Source organism: Pelodiscus sinensis, chromosome 30, assembly GCF_052426305.1.
Source record: "Pelodiscus sinensis isolate ZL-2025 chromosome 30, ASM5242630v1, whole genome shotgun sequence".
Lineage (NCBI taxonomy): Eukaryota > Metazoa > Chordata > Testudines > Trionychidae > Pelodiscus > Pelodiscus sinensis.
Window position 1 is genome coordinate 6,638,838 of NC_143081.1, and position 19,639 is coordinate 6,658,476.

General features: G+C 54.5%; 1 protein-coding gene across 1 annotated transcript; it reads right to left on the reverse strand.

Annotated features, from left to right (window-relative positions):
* Positions 1-5,778: 5,778 nt before the first annotated feature.
* Positions 5,779-16,293, reverse strand: LOC112544448 (olfactory receptor 10A7-like). The gene is made up of 4 exons (XM_089774207.1): positions 15,356-16,293; positions 7,081-7,127; positions 6,774-6,994; positions 5,779-5,799 (listed from the first exon to the last, which is right to left on the reverse strand). The coding sequence occupies exons 1-4, from the start codon at positions 16,291-16,293 to the stop codon at positions 5,779-5,781; spliced, it is 1,227 nt and encodes a 408-aa protein (XP_089630333.1).
* Positions 16,294-19,639: the final 3,346 nt, after the last annotated feature.

Here is a 19,639-nt window from a genome sequence, read left to right on the forward strand (position 1 = left end):
GGTGAATCGGCCTTTGACTGAGTCTGCATAAAATTGTTGGCTCCCATCACTGTAAATATGTGAGATCCACTCCAGCCCCTTTCCAGGAGCCTGCCGGACCCAGCTCATCCCGTAGCTGCTGAAGGTGAAGCCGGAGGCTTTGCAGGAGAGGCGCAGAGAGTCTCCGGGCTTCTTCACATCCCCTCCGGACTCCACCAAGCTGATCTGGCCCCGGGCACCTGGGAACAAACACGATACAAACTAAGTATCAAAATCGCAAACACCTAATTATCCGTCCTTCTCTCCAGCGTATTTAGCTAGAAAATACCTGGCAAAACTGCCACCGCGAAAACTAAATAGACCCAAAATTTCATTTTTCCCGTTGCAGGGGATAGAGGTGGCCGGTAACTGCACAGACACCGGGGCTGCGGGGTGTCTCTCCGGGTGCAGCCCAGCGGAGAGAGAGACACCGATTTAAGCAGGCACCGGTCCCCGTCATTTGCATATTCCCCTCCTTATCAGAGACACAAACGCCTTCCCTGAACAAGCCGAGTCACTGCCATGGAGTGTCCGGCAGAAGGAGTCTCCGTCCCCCTCCCGGTGTGTTTGTGCAGCGCCTGGCACAGCGCGGGGGGTCCCGATGGGCTCTCACAGCTGTGGGAAGAGAAGGGGAAATGACGTCACATAGCTCGCCATTTATGTCTAGGGGTTGCCTGGGAATCGGCTGTGGAGAAGGGAAATAAGTTTAATTGGTGTTAGTGGCTTCGGCTCACGTGGTGATGGTTGGGGAGAGGAGGGGGTGTCCATGTTTATTGGGAGCTCGGAGGTGCGAACATTTCTCCTCTCTGTGCAGATTCGGTGGGAATCGCTGCTCCGGCCCTGGGGGCTCAAAGTGGTTCAATGCGATTCGGTGCCTGGATCCCAAAGACGGTTAATTCGACCCTAGCTCCGAAGGTCCTGGAGGATGTAAAGGGGCCCGGGTCCTCTGGCCGGTGCTGCAGTGGCGGGGTTGGGAGACTCGGGCCTTTCCCATTTCCCGAGAGGAATGCCGGCCCCTCGGCGCGCCCTGCCGAGTCCAGCATTCCCAGGAGCTGCTATTGCCTGTGCCTCAGGGAGACCTTTGGGAGCTCCCGGGTCTCCAGGGTCTCTGCTCCTCCCCAGGGATCTGCGAACGCCCGAGTGGCACTGCGGGTACAGCACCCCCCATCACGTCAGCCCGAGCGGGGACCAGCAGAGGCCAGAAACTTCCCGTAGCCCGGTGCCCACTGGCCCGGTGCCCCGACGCAGTCCCAGCTTTCCCCAGCGCGGCTCCAGGGATCTCTGCAGGGCTCCGGCTTCGAGTCCCCAGTCCCGCGACGGGCCCTGCTAGCCGCAGAGCCGAGGCCCCAGACATTCGTGTTTGCCCGGGGGTGCTGGCTCCTTCCTCTTCTTCCTCCGCCATTGATGCGGGGTTTGCCTGGTGCTGCACAACCCCTTGGTGGCAGCGGATTCTGCACCCGGAATTGCAGGGCGGGGGCGGGGCGCGCTTTACAAAGGAAACTGAGTCAGAGAACTTGCTTCTTACGAGCGGACAATGAACCCTAGTGTTCAGCGCGCTGCCGGGACCCGCAGGGGAGTGGCTGCTAAGAGCCAGGAGGGAGCGGGCAGTGGGGCTGGGCTGGGCTAGGCTGGGCTGTCTTTCAGATATACGCTCCATAAGGCTGGAACTGCCAAAGGAGCCTCGGGGACTTGGGTTGAGGAGTAAGGGGAGCCTGGGAGATCCCCCATTGACTGTCGTCGCCTGCCGCCTAGTGGCCAATCGATCCCATCTCGAACTGCACCTGCTGGGTTCACACAGACTCTCCACCCTTCACCTCTGTGGCTGCACCGCCCCCCATTCTCCTTATTTGTTCTCTGGCCGTGCCCGGGAGTCCTAGACACGGACCGGGGCCCCATGTTCTAGCTGCTGAACACCCACTGCCACGAACTCCCCGGATTTCCTCTCCTCCCTATCCCGGTGTGAGGCTTGGCCCCAGAAAGAAACGTGGGACATGAATAGAGGTTGCCGGGTGCCTGGGACTGGAAACCAGCAGTCAAGGGTGGGTAGGCCTTGTTCCCCCTGGCACTTTGGTGACATGACATCCCTGTCTGTCTGTCCACCCCACACGCCCATGTGGAGCTGACTGTGGCCCAATAATTGAGTCGTACCCTGGCAAGTGAGTTAGGCACTTAGGGCTCTACACCCCTTTAACTGTTTCTGATTCTAAGTCACTGGAGGGGGGAAGGGGACTAATGACCCGGGTTCACGCGGGTAACCGTTGTCCAGGGTGAGTGAGGACTTCGCAGGAGCCCTGGGTTCTCTCACTGGGGTTTTTGAAGGGCTGTGGCTCTGGTTTGTGTCACTGTGTATGTAGCGCAGTAATACGTGGCGGTGTCATCGGCTCGCAGGCTGCCCAGCTGCAGCCAGGCCGTGCTTACGGAAGGGTCCATTGTGATGGTAAATCGGCCCTGGAAGGCCGAGGCGTAGCTAGTGCCACCAGTATTTGTGTTGATGTATCCGATCCACTCCAGGCCTTTCCCGGGAGCCTGGCGGACCCAGCTAATATCATTGTTGGTAAAAGTGTAGCCGGAGGTTTTACATGTCAGCTTCACGGACTCTCCAGGCTTCTTGATTTCTGCTCCAGATTGAGTCAGCTGGACCTGAGAGCTGGCACCTGTCAATCATAAAAACACAGTGAATTCCGTTCTTCCCCCTTCCCAGGTTTATCCAAGTCTCTTTGATGCCCTTCTCACAGCAGAAGCGAAGCTGCTTGTGTGTAAAAAGAATTTACACGCCCCACACTCCTGTGTAGTGGGCCGGTGCAGTTGTTCACATTCTGCAGAAGGGAAACTGAGGCATAGATTCAGCCTGAAGTATTGCAGAGCTGGATCTGAGTTCTTACACACAGTTCCCCCCAAAAATGATGAATTTAGGTATTTAAATCCTTTTGGCTGTTTCAAAATCCCAAGCTATATGATTTGTTCAAAGCCAGAGAATTTACAATCCTGAATCGCTTCCGCGTTGGGTTAGCTTTAAAACCATCTTCCCTCTCCAAGCCCAGGTGTACTGAGCAGCTGCCAGGGTATCCATTCACCTACCTGGGAGAGCTGCCAATAAGAAAAAGACGCCCAGACGGAGCATTTTCAGCCTCAGACCCGTGGCTGGGAAGCAGCGACCTTTTCTCTGCCGGCAGCTGTTCAGGTAGGGCCGCTTGTTCGCCTTTATCAGTCAGTTTCCTTCTTCATTTGCATGTGGGCACCGCTACGTCACTTGACTAAACCTCAGCGTCACCCGCCTGTACAAATAGCCGCCGGGAGAACTGAGCGGGGCGCGGTCCTGGCGGGCACTAAACACACGAATGAAATTCGGGTCCCGATCCCGGCAGACACTGAAGCACGTGGACATGGGTCTGAGCTCGGAGTTAACTGGGGGGCTCAGCAGGAAGATTCCTCCTATTGTGAACTCAGAATGTAACAGGCGATAGGAAGGAAACTGACAGAACCGAACCGAGGGCTCCCCCCGCCCGGGTGAAACTGGCCCGAGCGCTGCGGCTGCCAAACCCTCCGAGGGGCCCTGGGCGCTGCCCTTGTGCTGACGGGGAAGGGGGCGGAGCGGTCGGACCCTCCCTGGGACAATCCAGCCCTGGGCGCTGGGGCGGGAATTCCCGGAGCCTGTGCCCAGGGTCAGTCTGCGGGAAGAAACGCTTCGTGCTCCCACGTGACACTTTACTGCCCCCTTGTGGCTCTGTCCCGTTGCTGCGCGTGGGAACAATTTCTCTCTGGTACCAGTAGCCTGGAGCCTTTTCTAAGGCCACTCATTAGCGCAGCTGGCAGAGCATCAGGCTGTTAACCCCGGAGCCGAGGTGTCCGGGCAGGTGGCTTTTAACGGTTCTTGTGCACCAGGAGCTCAATGAATCTTGGCTTTGCCCAGAGCGACACCCCCATTCCCAGCCACTGGGGCCACTGCCTGAAGGAAATTCCCTTTCTCCTGGGGTGGCCCTTAGGAAGCGGTCTGGAGACTCAGATACATAAGATCATGCCTGGAAAGTGCAATCTCCGGCTGTCGGGAAGCGCTGCGGAGCCGGGAGCCGAGGAAGCCAAGGGAAGGGAGGGGGAGTCCCGGGGACACAGCCGCTGTGGAGAAGCGATAAGGGCAGCGGGCCTGGGAGCCGCCTGCGGGTGAAAGGCTGCACCAGCCTGTCCAGGAGAGTCTGAGAACAGCTGGGCAGCCAATAGCGCTGGGTCCGGTCCCAGACGTTCCATTCTAGGATGCGCGCCTCAGACTGCACCGCCATAGGGCCAGGTGGGGGCTTCGTGGATCTCGGTTGCTCACAGCCACCCCACCCCACATCCAAAGCCACGAATAACACCCTGGGGCAACCACAAAGGCACAACTTGAGCAGAGAAAAAGGCTGACAGGGAGCCCGTCAAGCCCAACATCGCCCAAACAGCTCGGCCAAATGGGGCGCAGGCTCATGCCCACTGGGACACAGCTTTGATTGTTTTCCCCCTTTTCTCTTTGGCTCTCGGATGCCATGAGACAGGCTCAGGATTGGGCCTCCGAACAGCCAGCCGCACCCCACAGGCTTTGGCTCTGAGCTTCTGCCCTGCCTCCCTCAGCTTGAGTTTCCTCCTTTGCCCCATTCCTGCCTCGCTTCTTCCTTTGGCAGGTCACACAAGGGAGGCAGCAGGAAGCGCCGCCTCCATGTGCCACCTACCAAGGGCACCGGAGGCCAAGCCACAAACCAACCTGTCTCCAATCGTCTGTGTGTATGAATGGCAGGCTGGTGGCTTTTTGCCAGATCTAACCCGGATTAAGAGTTTTGTTGGTTCCAGCCCCAGCTGCGGCAAAGGGCACCTGTCGGGGCGGTCTCGATAACACTGAGCCCCACCAAGTGTGCAGGGAACGGGACTGGATGTCCGCTCTAAGCCCCTCCCAGTCCCATGAGTCTGTGTCCTGAGGAACAGGGAGTTTAAAGCAGCCAGTGGGGGTCACCCACAGCCCACCACCCAGCATAGCAACCAGCAAGGTACCCCCACTACCTCACAGCGTGGTAGAGGGAAAATCCTAGAAATTGTCTTCAAAAATCAAATAAACAAAACTCCTGCCCCAGGTCCCTCAAAGGCAAAAGAAACTATCAAGTTACATGAACATTAAGGAAAAAGGGAGGCCCCGGGAGGGGTTTATCATGAGGCGAACTGCGGTGACTGCCTCAGGTGCCAGACTGGCGGAAGAGGAGCACTAAGTCCCAGGGGGTAGAAAATTGTGTCTGCTGCTGTTGGGTATGTATTCTCTTTGCTCTATATGCACAGAGATGGTGGAGTGTTGTGCTGGAGGAAGGAGGGGTGTCATTTGAGCTGCTCGCATAACAGTCATGGGGGTGTCAGTTGAGCTGCCCGCCTCAGGTGCCAGCTGTCACTCACTGTGTGTCTGGAGCAGAGATACAGGCCCGTGTCTTCCGCCTTCAGGCCGGTCATTTGCAGGCTCAGCAGGCTGTTGGGGTTGTCTCTGGAGATGGTGAATCGCCCTTAGGGCTGGGGCCACTAATGTAGGCGACCCTGTCCAGCCCCTTCCCGGGAGCGTGTCGGACCCAAGGCAAGCCGTAGTCTGTGAAGGTGAAGCCGGAGGCTTTGCAGGAGAAACGCAGAGAGTCTCCGGGCTTCTTCACATCCCCCCCAGACTCCACCTCCTGCACCTGGGAACGGGCACTTGGGAACACAGACCGGTTATACATATTGGTGTCAGCACAAGGAGAATTGAATATGCTTCCACATCTGTCGTTATTCAGAGGACGAAAACACCTTGCAAGGTCGCAACAGACAAAATTACTGGGAGCAAAAAAAGTCATTGTCCCTGGTGCTGGAAGGGAAAGTTCTCAGGGGACTGGCTGATCGCTGCCCAGACCCAGGGGGCTGCAAATTGTCCTTGCGGGTGCTGCCTGGGCAGAGACAGGGACAGATTTAAAGAGGACACTGATTCCCACATTAGCATTCCCCGGCTTATAAGAGACACGCGCTGCTCCTGTCAATGATCTGACTGATTCGCCCCAGAGCTCCGGGTGCAGGGGTCAGAGTGCCCCGGCCTGGGTGTCTGTGAACCGCTGGGTACGGGGTCCTGGGATCCTCCTGACACTTTTGGACCCCTAGAGGGAATGAAGCCAGCGGTGACTGTTTCCTTACACCCGGACTGAGACACTGGCTGTTACGGGAGCCAATGGCCAGTCTCCCAAAGCCCCTTTGGAAGAGCATCGATCTATGTACTCTTAGGGGGCTCTTCTCTGCGTTTCTCAGTCCCTTTGGAGCAACAGCGCCACCTGCTGATAAATAAACATGCGGCACTTTCCCTGCAAGAGATCTTGCTAGATTCGGCGGAGTCATTCTTCTTTCTTTCTTTTTATCTTTCCACCAGTGCGATCCCATATGAACTGAGTGAGGAGTCCGGGAATTTTCCCTCCTCCCCCGTCTTCCTCCTTTTGGCCAGGGTCTAACCCCACTTTGACGGACAGGTGTGAAAGGCTCGAGTGAAAACAGAGGTGTCCCTTTACCGCCATCTAGCGGAGACGGTTAGGGGTGATCTGCTGCTTATCCAGACAGATACTTGATAGCGTTAGAGGCGTGAATGTCTGGGCAGCCTTCGCTTCCCCTTTTTGTACGGGTCCTGCGTTGTTTTGTGTCACTATGTCTCTGGCGCAGTAATAGGTGGCGGTGTCTGCAGCTGTCAGCGAGCGGAGCTGCAGCGAGAACTGGTTCTTGGAAGAGTCAAGGGAGATGGTTACCCGGCTCTGGAAGGATGGGCTGTACTGTGTGTTCCACTTGGAACTGCTGTAATATCCCGACACCAGCCACTCCAGCCCTATCCCGACGGGCTGCCGGATCCAGTTCCAATTGTAACCGGTGGTGATGGTGTAACCCGAGACAGCGCAGGTCAGGGTGAGGGTCTCTCCGGGCTTCACCGCGCCTGGGCCGGACTGGACCAGCTGGATTTGGGACCGGACACCTGCAAAGACACGAACCGTTAGAGTTAAATCCTCAGCTCGCTCCCTGGGGCTTTAATCATTCCCCGGATTTCCCCTCCCGACTCACAGGGCGAGAGGGCGAGTAACAGCAGCAGCGACACCGCGGGGTCCATCCTGGGAAACGGAGCAACGAGAAGGACGAAAACTGAAACTCGCTTCAGCCCCTGGGCAGGCGGGTCCCGGGGAACCCAGGGGCTGCGATTTAACCCGGGCCCTGGCGGGAGATTTGCATAAAGTCCGACACCCCGGTACCGCCCTAGAAAAGGGGCGGGGAGCGCAGGAGTCTTAGCGCTTCTGCTCCGCTGCGGCCTCGTGGCTGGGTCAAAGGGCGGGGAAATGAACAAGAGACCAGCGACCGCTGCGGGCTCCGGCCCTTTTCTTTCTTTCTTTCTTTCAAGCTTGGGTTCCTCCCTTTTTCCTCTGGCAAGAACCCACAAGTCAGCAAAGACAGTTGTGAAATCCTCATTTCTTTAATTTTTTTATGACCTGCCTCCCTTATCTATTATTTATCTGTATGGCCTCTAGCTGACTCTTTAATTGTTTCTGCCTCCTGCATAACGGATTTACTGGATGTAGGACAATTAAGGCGGTGGGATATTATTGGTTAGATAACTATATTATAATATGTGAGGACTGGTCAGTTCATTTCAGGACCATGATTGGTTAAGTTATAGCTGAGGATATTACAGTTTGCATTGGGGGCAAGCAGGAAGTAATTTGGGAAAACAGGAAACAGGAACATGGAGTCATGGTTGCTGGAAGCCAACCCGGTGAACATCGAATTCTCTGCCCCTTTTGGCTTCTGCTGTGGCGGGTCTCTGTCTGCATGAGAAGAACCAGAGTGTGGGAGGCACCAGCCCTCTAACCACACACCTGCAATTGTAGTGTAGACACAGCGAGTGAGTGCGAAGTAACCCCCGGCTGAGTAGAACTGGAGTGAGCCGGCCCTGGTGATTAACTGAAGGGCTGAGCCTCTTCAGAACCCAACTTCAGAACTGTCCCACCTGGCTCCCAATCTGCCCGCGGCTCTAGGGGCCAGTATCTAGTAAGGTGCAATCAGAACAGAGACAGTGTCAGTAAAGGCCAATCTCTAAAACGCTCCTCCCGATGTTCCGCCCTCCCACCCTCTCCACCGAGCACTACGGACTCGCACAAACACACTGAACAGGGACAGTCCCCAGGCCCCCCAGGCTATTAAAATGGCCCCGGGCCCCGGCAACTGCGGCGTAACTGCAGTCGGAAGCCATTGGACGCCTTGAAATTGCCCAGGCGAGCCGCAGGCATGAGCGTGTGGGCGGTGGGTGGAGCCCCCTTGGAAGAGACCAGCCCCCTCTCCAGTCCTTCCACCGCACCCTCTCCCCGTGGCCAGCACTGCCCCCTTCAATCAAAGCTAGAAGCATCCCCCCTCCCGAGCAGAGGCCCCCAGCATGCCCCAGCCCCCACCAGAGGTGCCCCGGGCCAGAGGCAGCTGCGCCTCCGCTCCCCTCCCCATACCCAGCCTGCTCTGGTGATAAGAGTCTTCACCTTCAGCAGCTATGACATGGGCTAGGTCCCACCGGCTCCAGTGACCCCCAATACTGAGCAGTGGTACCATGTGCTGCTCAGTACGTGTCACAGCGAGAACAGAACCAAGGGCTCCCCCCGCCCGGGTGAAACGGGCCGAGCGCTGCGGCTGCCAAACCCTCCGAGGGGCCCTGGGCGCTGCCCTTGTGCTGACGGGGAAGGGGGCGGAGCGGTCGGACCCTCCCTGGGACAATCCAGCCCTGGGCGCTGGGGCGGGAATTCCCGGAGTCTGTGCCCAGGGTCAGTCTGTGGGAAGAAACGCTTCGTGCTCCCACGTGACACTTTGCTGCCCCCTTGTGGCTCTGCCCCTTTGGTGAGGGTGGGAACCATTTCACTACCTGGGTATGTCTACACTACCCTCCTAGTTCGAACTAGGAGGGTAATGTATGCATACCGCACTTGCTAATGAAGCCCGGGATTTGAATTTCCCGGGCTTCATTAGCATAAGCGGGGAGCCGCCATTTTTAAATCCCCGCTGCTTCGAACCCCGTGTAGCGCGGCTACACGGGGCTCGAACTAGGTAGTTCGGACTAGGGTGCCTATTCCGAACTACCGGTACTCCTCGTTTCACGAGGAGTAACGGTAGTTCGGACTAGGACCCTAGTCCGAACTACCTAGTTCGAGCCCCGTGTAGCCGCGCTACACGGGGTTCGAAGCAGCGGGGATTTAAAAATGGCGGCTCCCCGCTTATGCTAATGAAGCCCGGGAAATTCAAATCCCGGGCTTCATTAGCAAGTGCGGTATGCATACATACTAGCGGGGTAGTGTAGACATACCCCCTTTCCCTTTAAGGTTCATGTGACTATTTATTTTCCCCCAGACCCTACATCTGAGCCTGTCATACACTGGAACCCCCTGCCCTGAGCCCCTCACATACCACAAACCAATTTTCTGAACCCTCACATCCTAAAGCCCAGTGTGTGTAGCTTTGTATAGCGTGTGACACAGTCGTTTATTAGCTCAGACATTTAGTCTCATTGGCCCTTATGGGGGAGGGGTTCTGCCCCTCCCTTACATGACCTGTGCAAAGCTCAGAGAAAACAGCAGCACTTGGGTGCCTGGTGAAGCTGGGTGGGGGGCGGGAAGGCAGGACATGACTCTGCTCTGTAGCTGTGGATTCAAAGGGGCTGTGACTTTTTGGCTTTGTCTAGACTGGCAAGCTTTTCTGCAAAATCATGTGATTTTGCAGAAAACTTGCCAGCTGTCTACACTGGCCGCTTGAATTTCCGGAAAAGCACTGACGATCTCATGTAAAATCATCAGTGCTTTTCCGGAAAAACTATGCTGCTCCCATTCGGGCAAAAGTCTGTTTCCGAAAGACTTTTGCACAAAAGGGCCAGTGTAGACAGCATAGTACTGTTTTCTGCAAAAAATCCCCCATTGTGAAAATGGCGATTGGAGCTTTTTTGCAGAAAATCGCGTCTAGATTGGCCACAGACGCTTTTCCACAAAAAGTGCTTTTGCGTAAAAGCATCCTGCCAATCTAGACGCGATTTTTCCAAAAATGCTTTTAACAGAAAATTTTTTGGTTAAAAGCATTTTTGGAAAATCATGCCAGTGTAGTCGTAGCCTTTATGTGTGCAGTGTTTTGGGGTTTTTTTCCCCTCAACAAAAAATCCTGGCTGCCAGGGCCCCATCAAAACTGTTCAAATTGGGCCCCTGCACTTCCTAAAGCTGATTCTGTCCCAGGTTTCCCCCTCCCCCTCCCACTCTCTCTGCTTTCCTGCTCCCTTCCCCCAGTCTCACCAGAGTTCACCTCCCCCCCCAGTTTTGTTAAATAAAGAGAGTTTGTGTTCATGAAAAGATGTGTACTTTATTTGACATCAGGAAGGGGGACGTGAGGGAGGAATGAGGCACAAGCACTCAGTGGAGGAGACCGGGGGCTCTCAGTGCTCCTCAGGGTGGAAGCTCTCCTGCAGGGCTTTCTGGATACTGACAGACTCCCAATGGACCTCCCAAATGGCAGCCTGCAGAAAGTGCAGCCAGGCTCACAGCAGCAAGTCCATGAGTAGCATCAGAGTGCCCAGGGGCAGTTCTGGCTCCATGTTGCAGACTGTGGTGTCCTGAGTGAGGGCAACCAGAGCACGCAGGGACAAAATGCTTTGCTGTCCCTCATTGAGGTAGGCAAGCAAACAGGGAAGCCTGAGAATCGCCTGTCCATGGGGGGTCCCTTTAAGCACAGGCCTCAGATAGCCTCAGGCGGCAGCCACACAAAGTAAGTCCTGACCTGATGCCCTGCTGGACCTGGCTCTGGCTGGCCTTAAATGCAATTCAGTGTCCACTCAGTGTGGACGTGCTATTTCGAAATGCATTTTGTGTGTAGACGTGTTAATTTGAAATAATTTATTTCAAATTAACTATTTTGAAATAAGATATTTCGAAATAACACTGTAGTGTCGACATACCCTGAGGCAGTGTTTCTCAAACTGAGAGTCTCAGTTGTGAGCAATTTACAGAGGGTCACAGCTGGATCCATTTTTTTTCTTGAATTTGTGTCTCCCTGGCATCTCCAGATAGTTCAGTGTTTGCGGGCTCCATCGGGTCAGTTTTCCCTGCTGTGTCTGGCGGGGGCAGGGGATTGAGGAGTGCCGCAGTCTAGTGAAGGGGGGGCAGGAGGGGGCCGTTGCCGGGCTCCGTGCTAGGGGGGTGCTGGGCTGGGAGGGAGGGGAGCGCGTGCTGCTCTGGCCCACCTGACCAGCAGAGACTGACAGCTGGCCACCTGATGCCTCCCCTACCAGCTGCGAGATGAGGCGGTTGGGCTGGGAGGCAGGAGCAGCCCCTTTTCAAAGTAAGACTCTTCCTCCCTGCCTGGCTCTGCAGGAGGGAGATTTGATTGGAGCGGGGCTCCTGATGCTGAGAATGCCTGCCTCAGGGGCAAAATGCAGGACAATGTAGCACTTTAAAGACTAACAAGATGGTTTATTAGATGATGAGCTTTCGTGGGCCAGACCCACTTCCTCAGATCAAATAGTGGATCACTATGCCTCAGGGGGAGAGGGGAGTGCACTTGCTCGGGGAGGCGGAGGGGGGGGGGTCTTCCCCTTCGAGCCCCTCCCAGCCATTGCAGGGCGCAGCCAATGGACACACAGTCACCTGCCGTACAGCAGTGAGGTGGTGTGTGATGAGCTGCAAGGCAATGGGCCGGGGGCGGGGCCAACAGAACGGGGATATCCGGGGAGGGTGTGACGCAGAGTTGCGCTGTTCTGTCTCCTGGCGGGGGAGTTCGAGGCCGGCTGGACACGGAACGTCCCGCTGCTGTTTACTCAGCCCGCAGGCCAATGGGCAGCTGGGAAATCGCTGAAGGGCGGGGTCTGTCTGTGTCTGTCTGTCACACACCGTATGACATAAGGACACGAGAACAGGCACGCAGCGTGGAACTTTCCCTACCGGGTCCGACCGCCAGGGCCGGATTAAGAAGGGTCAAAAGACCCGGAGCGACCGATCCCCCTTTAGAACCGCGTACCCCGAACGGCTCGGAGCCAGGTCCCGCAGGCTGCACTCCCCACAGTGGGGCCAGACCTACACAAGCTCATACATGTCCCAGCGCACAGCAGCTCCCCTTGTCACGCCCACTGCCTGCTTCACCCAGCAGCCGAGCCCCGACAGGCTACAGTCAATTCCCTGCGAGGCGGCTGCGGGTTCTGCAGCCTGGGTTTTTGTAGGAGCGTCAATAGGTTTCGTGTCACTGTGTCTCTAGCACAGTAATAGCGGGCGGTGTCCTCGGGCTTCAGGCCGGTCATTTGCAGGTGCAGCAGGTTGTTGGGATTGTCCCTGGAGATGGTGAATCGGCCTTTCACGGCATCAAGGTAGCGTATAATACCCCCACTGTCGCTGATATAAGCGAGCCACTCCAGCCCCTTCCCCGGAGCCTGCCTAACCCAGTGCATGTAGTAATCGCTGAAGGTGAAGCCGGAGGCTTTGCAGGAGAGGCGCAGAGAGTCTCCGGGCTTCTTCACATCCCCCCCGGACTCCACCAGCTGCACCTGGGACCGGGCACCTGGGAACAAAGGCGCGACAGAAGCATTAATATCAAACATGCAAAACAAAATCTCCGTCCCCCTCTCCAGCGTATTTAGCTAGAAAATACCTGGCAAAGCAGCCACCACGAACACTAAATAGACCCAAAATTTCATGTTCCCAGTTGCTGAGGGGCAGAGCTGGCTGGTAACTGCACAGACACCGGGAGCTGCGGGGTGTCTCTCCGGGTGCAGCTTAGGGAGAGAGAGACCGATTTAAGCAGGCAGCGGTCACCGCTATTTGCATATTCCCCGCCTTATCAGAGACACAAACGCCTTCCCTGAACGAGCCGAGTCACTGCCATGGACTCTCCGGCAGGAGTCTCCGTCCCCCTCCCGGTGTGTTTGTGCAGCGCCTGGCACAGCGCGGGGGTCCCGATGGGCTCTCACAGCTCTGGGGAGACACCGAGAAATGACGTCACTTAGCTCGTCATGAATGTCTAGGGGTTCCTGGGGATCGGTTGTGATGAAGGGGAATATTTTCCCAGGCGTTAGTGGGTTTCGGCTCACTTGGGGGGGGGGGGGATCCGTGTTTGTTGGGAGGCCTGAGGCGCGAACATTTCCCCTCTCGGGTCAGGTTCGGAGGGATTTGCAGCTCCAGGCCAGGGGGCTCAGGGCGGTTCAGTGCGATTCTTCCTCCTTTACGCCGCTTGGGACACGCGAGCCCCAGTTCGCACCGTGTCTGTAACTCCCCCCCGATCGCTTCCCGCTGCGCTCGGTGAGTGGCCCAAGCCGTTGGCCCATTTCTGGCCGCTCACCCGGACTGGGATGCGCAGCCGCAGCGAGGCACCTGCTTTGTCCCCGTCACACTCCCCCTCACTGGGGAACCCACATTTCTACCCCGGCCCCTTCTCTGCGACGCTCCCAACGCCTGCCCCGTGCGGACCGTGACTCACCAGCGCCCCCTGCCAGAGAATTTCTCCCCCCGCAGCCTCAGGCGGGACTGAAATCTCCGCGGGGGACGTGGTGGGACGGGGCAGCGGGGCAGCGCCTGGCTCCCTCGGGCACCTTTGAGATTCCAGGCCTAAGTCACTCGGGGAAATCCAACGTTCTCCGCCTCCCTGAGCCCCCTAGAGACCAAGGGGCGGAATCAATCCCGGAGCCAGGCCCGATATGGGACGGAGCCTCCCCCGTTCCCTGCCCGGCTCGGCTCCCCCGGAATTCTGCAGGCGCCCGAGCGCACCTGGAACCGACATTTGGCAGGAAACGTTCCCCGGGCACCGACCCGGACACAGAGACGTGCCCCTGCCCGTCGATTGCAAAGTATCTGGCAAGCGGGGCGGGCCACTTGCTAATTCCCTGTTGGGTTCATTCCTCCTGACGCACCTGCCATTGGCCGCTGCCGGCAAACAGGACTGTGGGCTTAGGACCTCGGGTCTGACCCATCGTGGCCACTCCTATGGTTGCAGCTCTGGGCAGGGGATGGCGTTCCACTCACTTGTCAGAGAAATGATAAAAGAACTCCTAGATACATCAACAGCTCAGGGGTCAGGCCGAGAGTTGTGAGTTCAAATCCTCCTAAAGCCTCAGGGACAGTGTCTACTTTTAAGTGTACCTAGATCCGTAGTGTGCAACAGGCTCACCTCTAATCTCTCTTCGGCTGCTTGAGTGTGGCTAGGTCGCAAGTTCAGAATTCGTTGGACGCAGCGGTTCTAGACGGTGCTTGGTCCTGCCGTGAGGGGGATTGGAGTTGATGGTCTTTGCAAGGCCCTTCCAGTTCCAGTCTGTAGGTCCCGCTTCCAGCCTGGCGAGGCGAACACCTCCCGCGGCAGAGGGACGCTGGGCTGGCGGCTGCTCCTCTCTGCTACTGGTAACGCCAGACCGGTTCTCCGCGCGGTTAGTTTCAGTCCAGGTTTTCCTAGGTTCCCTCCCACTGTGTGTATCTGGAGCATACAGGGCGGTGTCTGCGGGCTGCAGACCGCTCAGCTGCCCCCAGGCGCACGGTCACTGCTGCCCCCAGATGGCGCAAGGCGGAGGTGCAGGCTGGGTTCTTGTAGAATCTCTACTAGGTTCTGTGTCGCTGTGTGTGCGGAACAGTAATAGCGGGAGTTGTCCTCCGCTTTCCCTTACGCAGCCCGTTCTGCAGCTATTCCATTTTCACCTACGCAACCCGCTGGGCCAGAATCTTAGAACCCTTAACTGAGTACTGGGCACAGATGTAGTTGCCTCATCTCAAAAATGATCTCTCGGCATTAGGAAAGGTAAAGAAAAGGGCAACACAACTGAGGAGGGGCTTGGAATGGGTCCCATGTGAGGAGAGATTAAAAAGACTAGGACTTTTCATCTTAGAAAAGAGGAGACTAAGGGGAGATATGATAGAGGTTTATAAAATCATGACTGCTGTGGAAAAAGCAAATAAAGAAAAGTTATTTACTTATTCCCTAAATATAAGAATTAGGGGTCACCAAATGAAATCAATAGGCAGCAGATTAAAACAAAGAAAAGGAAGTTTTTCTTCATTCAGCACACAGTCAAACTCTGGAACTCCTTGCTAGAGGATGTGGTGAAGTCTAGGACTTTAATAGGGTTCAAAAAAGAGCTAGCGAGATTCATGGAGGTTAGGTCTATGAATGTCTATTAGCCAGAATGGGTAGGAATGGTGTCCCTAGTCGCTGTTTGTCTGGAAATGGGTGAGAGGGGAGGGATCAGTGAGGATTACCTCTTGTGTACTCTCCCTCTGGGGCACCTGGTACTGGCTACTGTTGGCAGACAGGATACTGGGCTAGATGGACATTTGGTCTGATCCAAAGTGGGTGTTCTTACGTTCTTAATTCTCTGCAAGCTTTGCACAGGGCCTCTTGGACCTCTCTGTTTCTCAGGGCATAGATGAGTGGATTGACCAGGGGCGTCAGGACAGTGTAGGAGACAGAGAGAACTTTCTTGAAGTCGCTCAGGAGGTCAGTGGTTGGGAACATGTAGACAATCATGAGAGCTCCATAGTAAATGCTCACCACGATGAGGTGGGAGGAGCAGGTGGAAAAGGCCTTTTGCCTCCCGGTGGAGGAGCGGATTCTGAGGATGGTGCTGAGGATGCCGATGTAAGACGCCAAGGTGAGCAGGAAGGGGACCAGTGCGAAAATCAAGCAAATTGAGAACGCCAGCGTGTCCATCAGCAGAGGATGATTGCAGGAGAGTTTTACAAGGGGAATAAAGTCACAAAAGAAATGGTCGATACCATTAGGGCCACAGAAGGTTAACTGGGACAATGGCAATGCTGTAATACTAGAAGCAATGAATCCACCTATCCATGACCCCCCGGCAAGCTGGAGGCAAGACCTGCTACTCATCCGGGCTGTGTAGTGCAGCGGGTTGCATATGGCTAGATACCGGTCGTAGGACATCACTGATAGGAGGAGGCATTCTGAGCCTCCCAGAGCACCAAAGAAATAAAATTGTGTGAGACACCCAGTGAAGGAAATTGTCCAGTCCCCAGTCAGGAGCCCGGCCAGCAGCTGGAGCAGGAGGGTGGAGCTGTAGCAGATTTCCAAGCAGGACAAGTTGCCCAGGAAGAAGTACATGGGGGTGTGGAGGTGTCGATCAGCCACAACCAACACTATGACAATGACGTTTCCAGCCATGGTCACCAGGTAGATCACGAGAAAGAGCAAGAAGAGAGGAACCTGCAGGCCAGGAAGATCCCCGAATCCCAGGAGGATAAATTTTGTGACAGACGTTTGGTTTCCTTGTTCCTGGCTTGCCATGGGGTGTGTCTGTGGGACAGAGACAGGGTCACTGGGAGCAATAACTAACATTCATTGCAATATGGCAACCTGTGGTGCTGGACTTGGACAGGGGGTACAGACTCCTTGACAGATGTGACAGAGGCTGGTTCAGACAATCACTCCCATCACTGCCTGGTGGCTAAAAGCTGAACAAGGGAGGGGGAGATCGGCTGGAGGGAATATTTGACAGGGAGCTCTGGCAGAGAAACCAGCCAAGCAAGCGGGCCTGAGACTTGTAAGGGACGGGTGAGGAGCTTCCCTTTGGCCTGGCCCCCGGTTCTCCTCCTTTGGATAGAAAGCAGCAGGATACATGTAAGAGAGCCTGGACGGCCCTTCCTTAACCAGAACAGCAATGTCTCCAGTGCCAGCCTCATCCGGTCCTTGGATCTCTCACAAAGCAAAGCCTGGGTCTGACTCAGCTCTGGAGGACTCATGGACACATACAAATAAGGCCAAAGAGGGTGGAGGAGAGTCAGGAGTGCTGCCCAATCAGCATAGCTTGTACAGGACAGCGAGACCAGGGCACTTGGACCAGAAACAACCTGATCCTAGTGCATCCCATTTTTATAAGAAAAATTCCAGAGACATCCGAAAAACTATTAATTAAGCACTTTTGCATATTTTGGCCCAGCAAAATGTATCCTAAATATTGGCATAATAGGTATCGTACACGATATGCAGTTGATTGGTAGATATGACTAGAACCACCAAGTCTCGCTTTGCTATAAATTGGGTTTAGTAAGGAGAATGATGGGAGGGAATAAGCAGGAATGACCCACAGGTTTTGCTTTTGCTGTAACTAGAAATACTGGAGCCCTTCCCCATACCCAGCATTCAAAGGAACCAAAACCTCCTGCCTGTTACTGTAGGTAGCATACGGATGAAGTACAACCAAACTAGGTTTAATTATTGTATGTACATCTCCACCTTGAATGTGCAAGCAGGTGTGGTTGTCCTATCCCAAAAAATCTACACTAAGTATGGAAAAGGTGCCGAGGGGGCAATAAAACACGAGGGGCTTGGAAACAGTTTCAAATGAGGGGAGAAGAAAAACATCGAAATTGCGCAGTTATAGATAGTCTGTGAAATCATGAATGATCATCTCCTGCAGGGGTGGGCACTAAAACTGGGCCATTTCACCAGGGTTAGCCCCTGCTGGGCTGCCGCCGCCATGTTTACCTGCACCGCCCCTGGTCCTGGAGATCGCAGCTCCCAGTGGCCAGGAACGGCGATCCGTGGCCAAGGGATGCTGTGCTCCCCGTACCTGAGGAGGTGCAGGTAGATATGGTGGGGCCGGGGCCTACAGGGGTTAACCCCCAGAGACCGAACCCAGCCACAGGCCAGTATTTGCCCACCTCTGTCCCAGAAACACGTCCAGCCTTGATTTAAATCTCAGCAATGAAGGAGAATCCCCCACATGACTCGGCGGGTTATTCGGATGGCTCACTCCCCTCACTATCCAAACTGGGAACCTTTGCTCCAATCTCTGTTTTTCTAGCTTCTATTTCCAGCCATTTCATCACGTGACATTTCGGTTTGCTGGACCCAGCTCTGTGTTCCCCGGGTAGGTACCTACAGGCCAGGATCAAATTACCCAGCCAGCTTCTCCTTGCTGAGAGGAGCGTATGGAGACTGTTACTGCAAGGAAACTGCCCAGAGCTTCAGCCACTCTTGTGGCTCATTTCTGAACACGCCTTAATTTCTCGGAAGCTTTTTTCAGATGGGCACCGCAAAACGGGACGTGGGATTTCTGCATGTGCCAAATGCAGGGGAGAAAGGACACCTCTTCTCCTAGTAACTATTCCCCTGATTTAACAGCCAAGAAAGCAGTCAGCCTGTTAGGTCACAGCGTGACCCCCGCACCTGCTGGGTGTGGTTCATTGTCCCAGCTAGTGGCACCGACACCACCTACTGTGAGTGAGCGAGAATGAGCTCGCTCTACAGCCTCAGCGGGGACCCAGCTGTTCTTTTCCTCAAGCAGTAGCGGTTCTGAACCCTTTTCGGTCCACACACCCCTTGGTCTCAGCTAAACACATCACCTATCCCGCTGGGTGATAATATTTTTTATAACTAAATTCAATACATTACCTATACTTGAACATACGCGAACATCACGTACCCCCTGACACGGCTTCATGCGCCCCTTGGGGGTCCATGGACCCCAGGTTCAGAACCCCCGCAGTAGAGCCTCATGCCCAGGTTCAGTTCTGCCTGTCGGAGTCTCGTGTTCTGCTGGTTTTTCACCAGGACCCTGGAGATTTTTTTTCAAACCCACTTTTCCTTAAGACTCATCCTAGAACATCTCACACAAAACACTTTCAAATGCCCCATTGCCGCTCATGCGCTTTACACGGAACAATATTTTTCAGCATTTCAAGGCTGGCAAACCTTTCCATGAAAATATATTCAGAATCCCACCATGATAGATGTAGAGAATAAAATATTTTATCAGTGACAACAAGAAACCTGTGTAATACAACCACTATGTGTGACCTCAGAAACTCTGAAGCTTTTAATGATTCCAAATTTATTCTAAAAGATGTACTTTCATTGTATCAGGAAAATACAATGTGTAAAAATATCAGTGCCCTACAGCTACCCCTCTCGGACTGCCTTTCATTTTTTCTGCCCCCAAATTAGTAGCCAAATAAAGATCGAATCTTCTCTCAGCATCACATAAACCATACCACTCACAACTCAATCCACAACTTGGATTTTAAATAGAGGATATCTTCAGGAAAGACATCCAGACTCAATGTAAACAGTTCATGTGACGCATATTTACCACCTCTCTCATCCAACCCTAACCCTAACTCAATTGTTAACAACTCTCACTCTTTAAAACATGCACCTTACCTCTTGTTTCAATGTGTCTAACTTCAATTTCCAGCCAGGGGATTTTTTTTCTGCTAGATGAAGCAGTTTTGAACTCTCAGAAATCTGTTCCCCGCAAAGTCTTCTCTCCGCCTGTTCTTAAATAATCTGTTTGGATTGAACTTCACTGTTCCATTTTTTCCTCCGCCTTTCTGTATTCCTTGCTAGATTCTTTTTCTATATCTCTTTAATTGAGCAACAACATCAACACAGCAGCCAAAGTGCCACTTACGTGTGCCTTGTAGTGACAGACTCAAGGAACTCAATCCATTCCGAAATGTCTTGGTTGCTCATACGTAGCACCTACATCAGGAGTAAATTGGCTCTTCTAACAGAGACATTCAAAAATGTCCCACTGAATGGTGGTTGAAAGAAGACAAATTCACACTAGACATAAGATGCACGTTTTAACATTGAAGATAATTAACACTTTACCGAGGATTGTGATAGA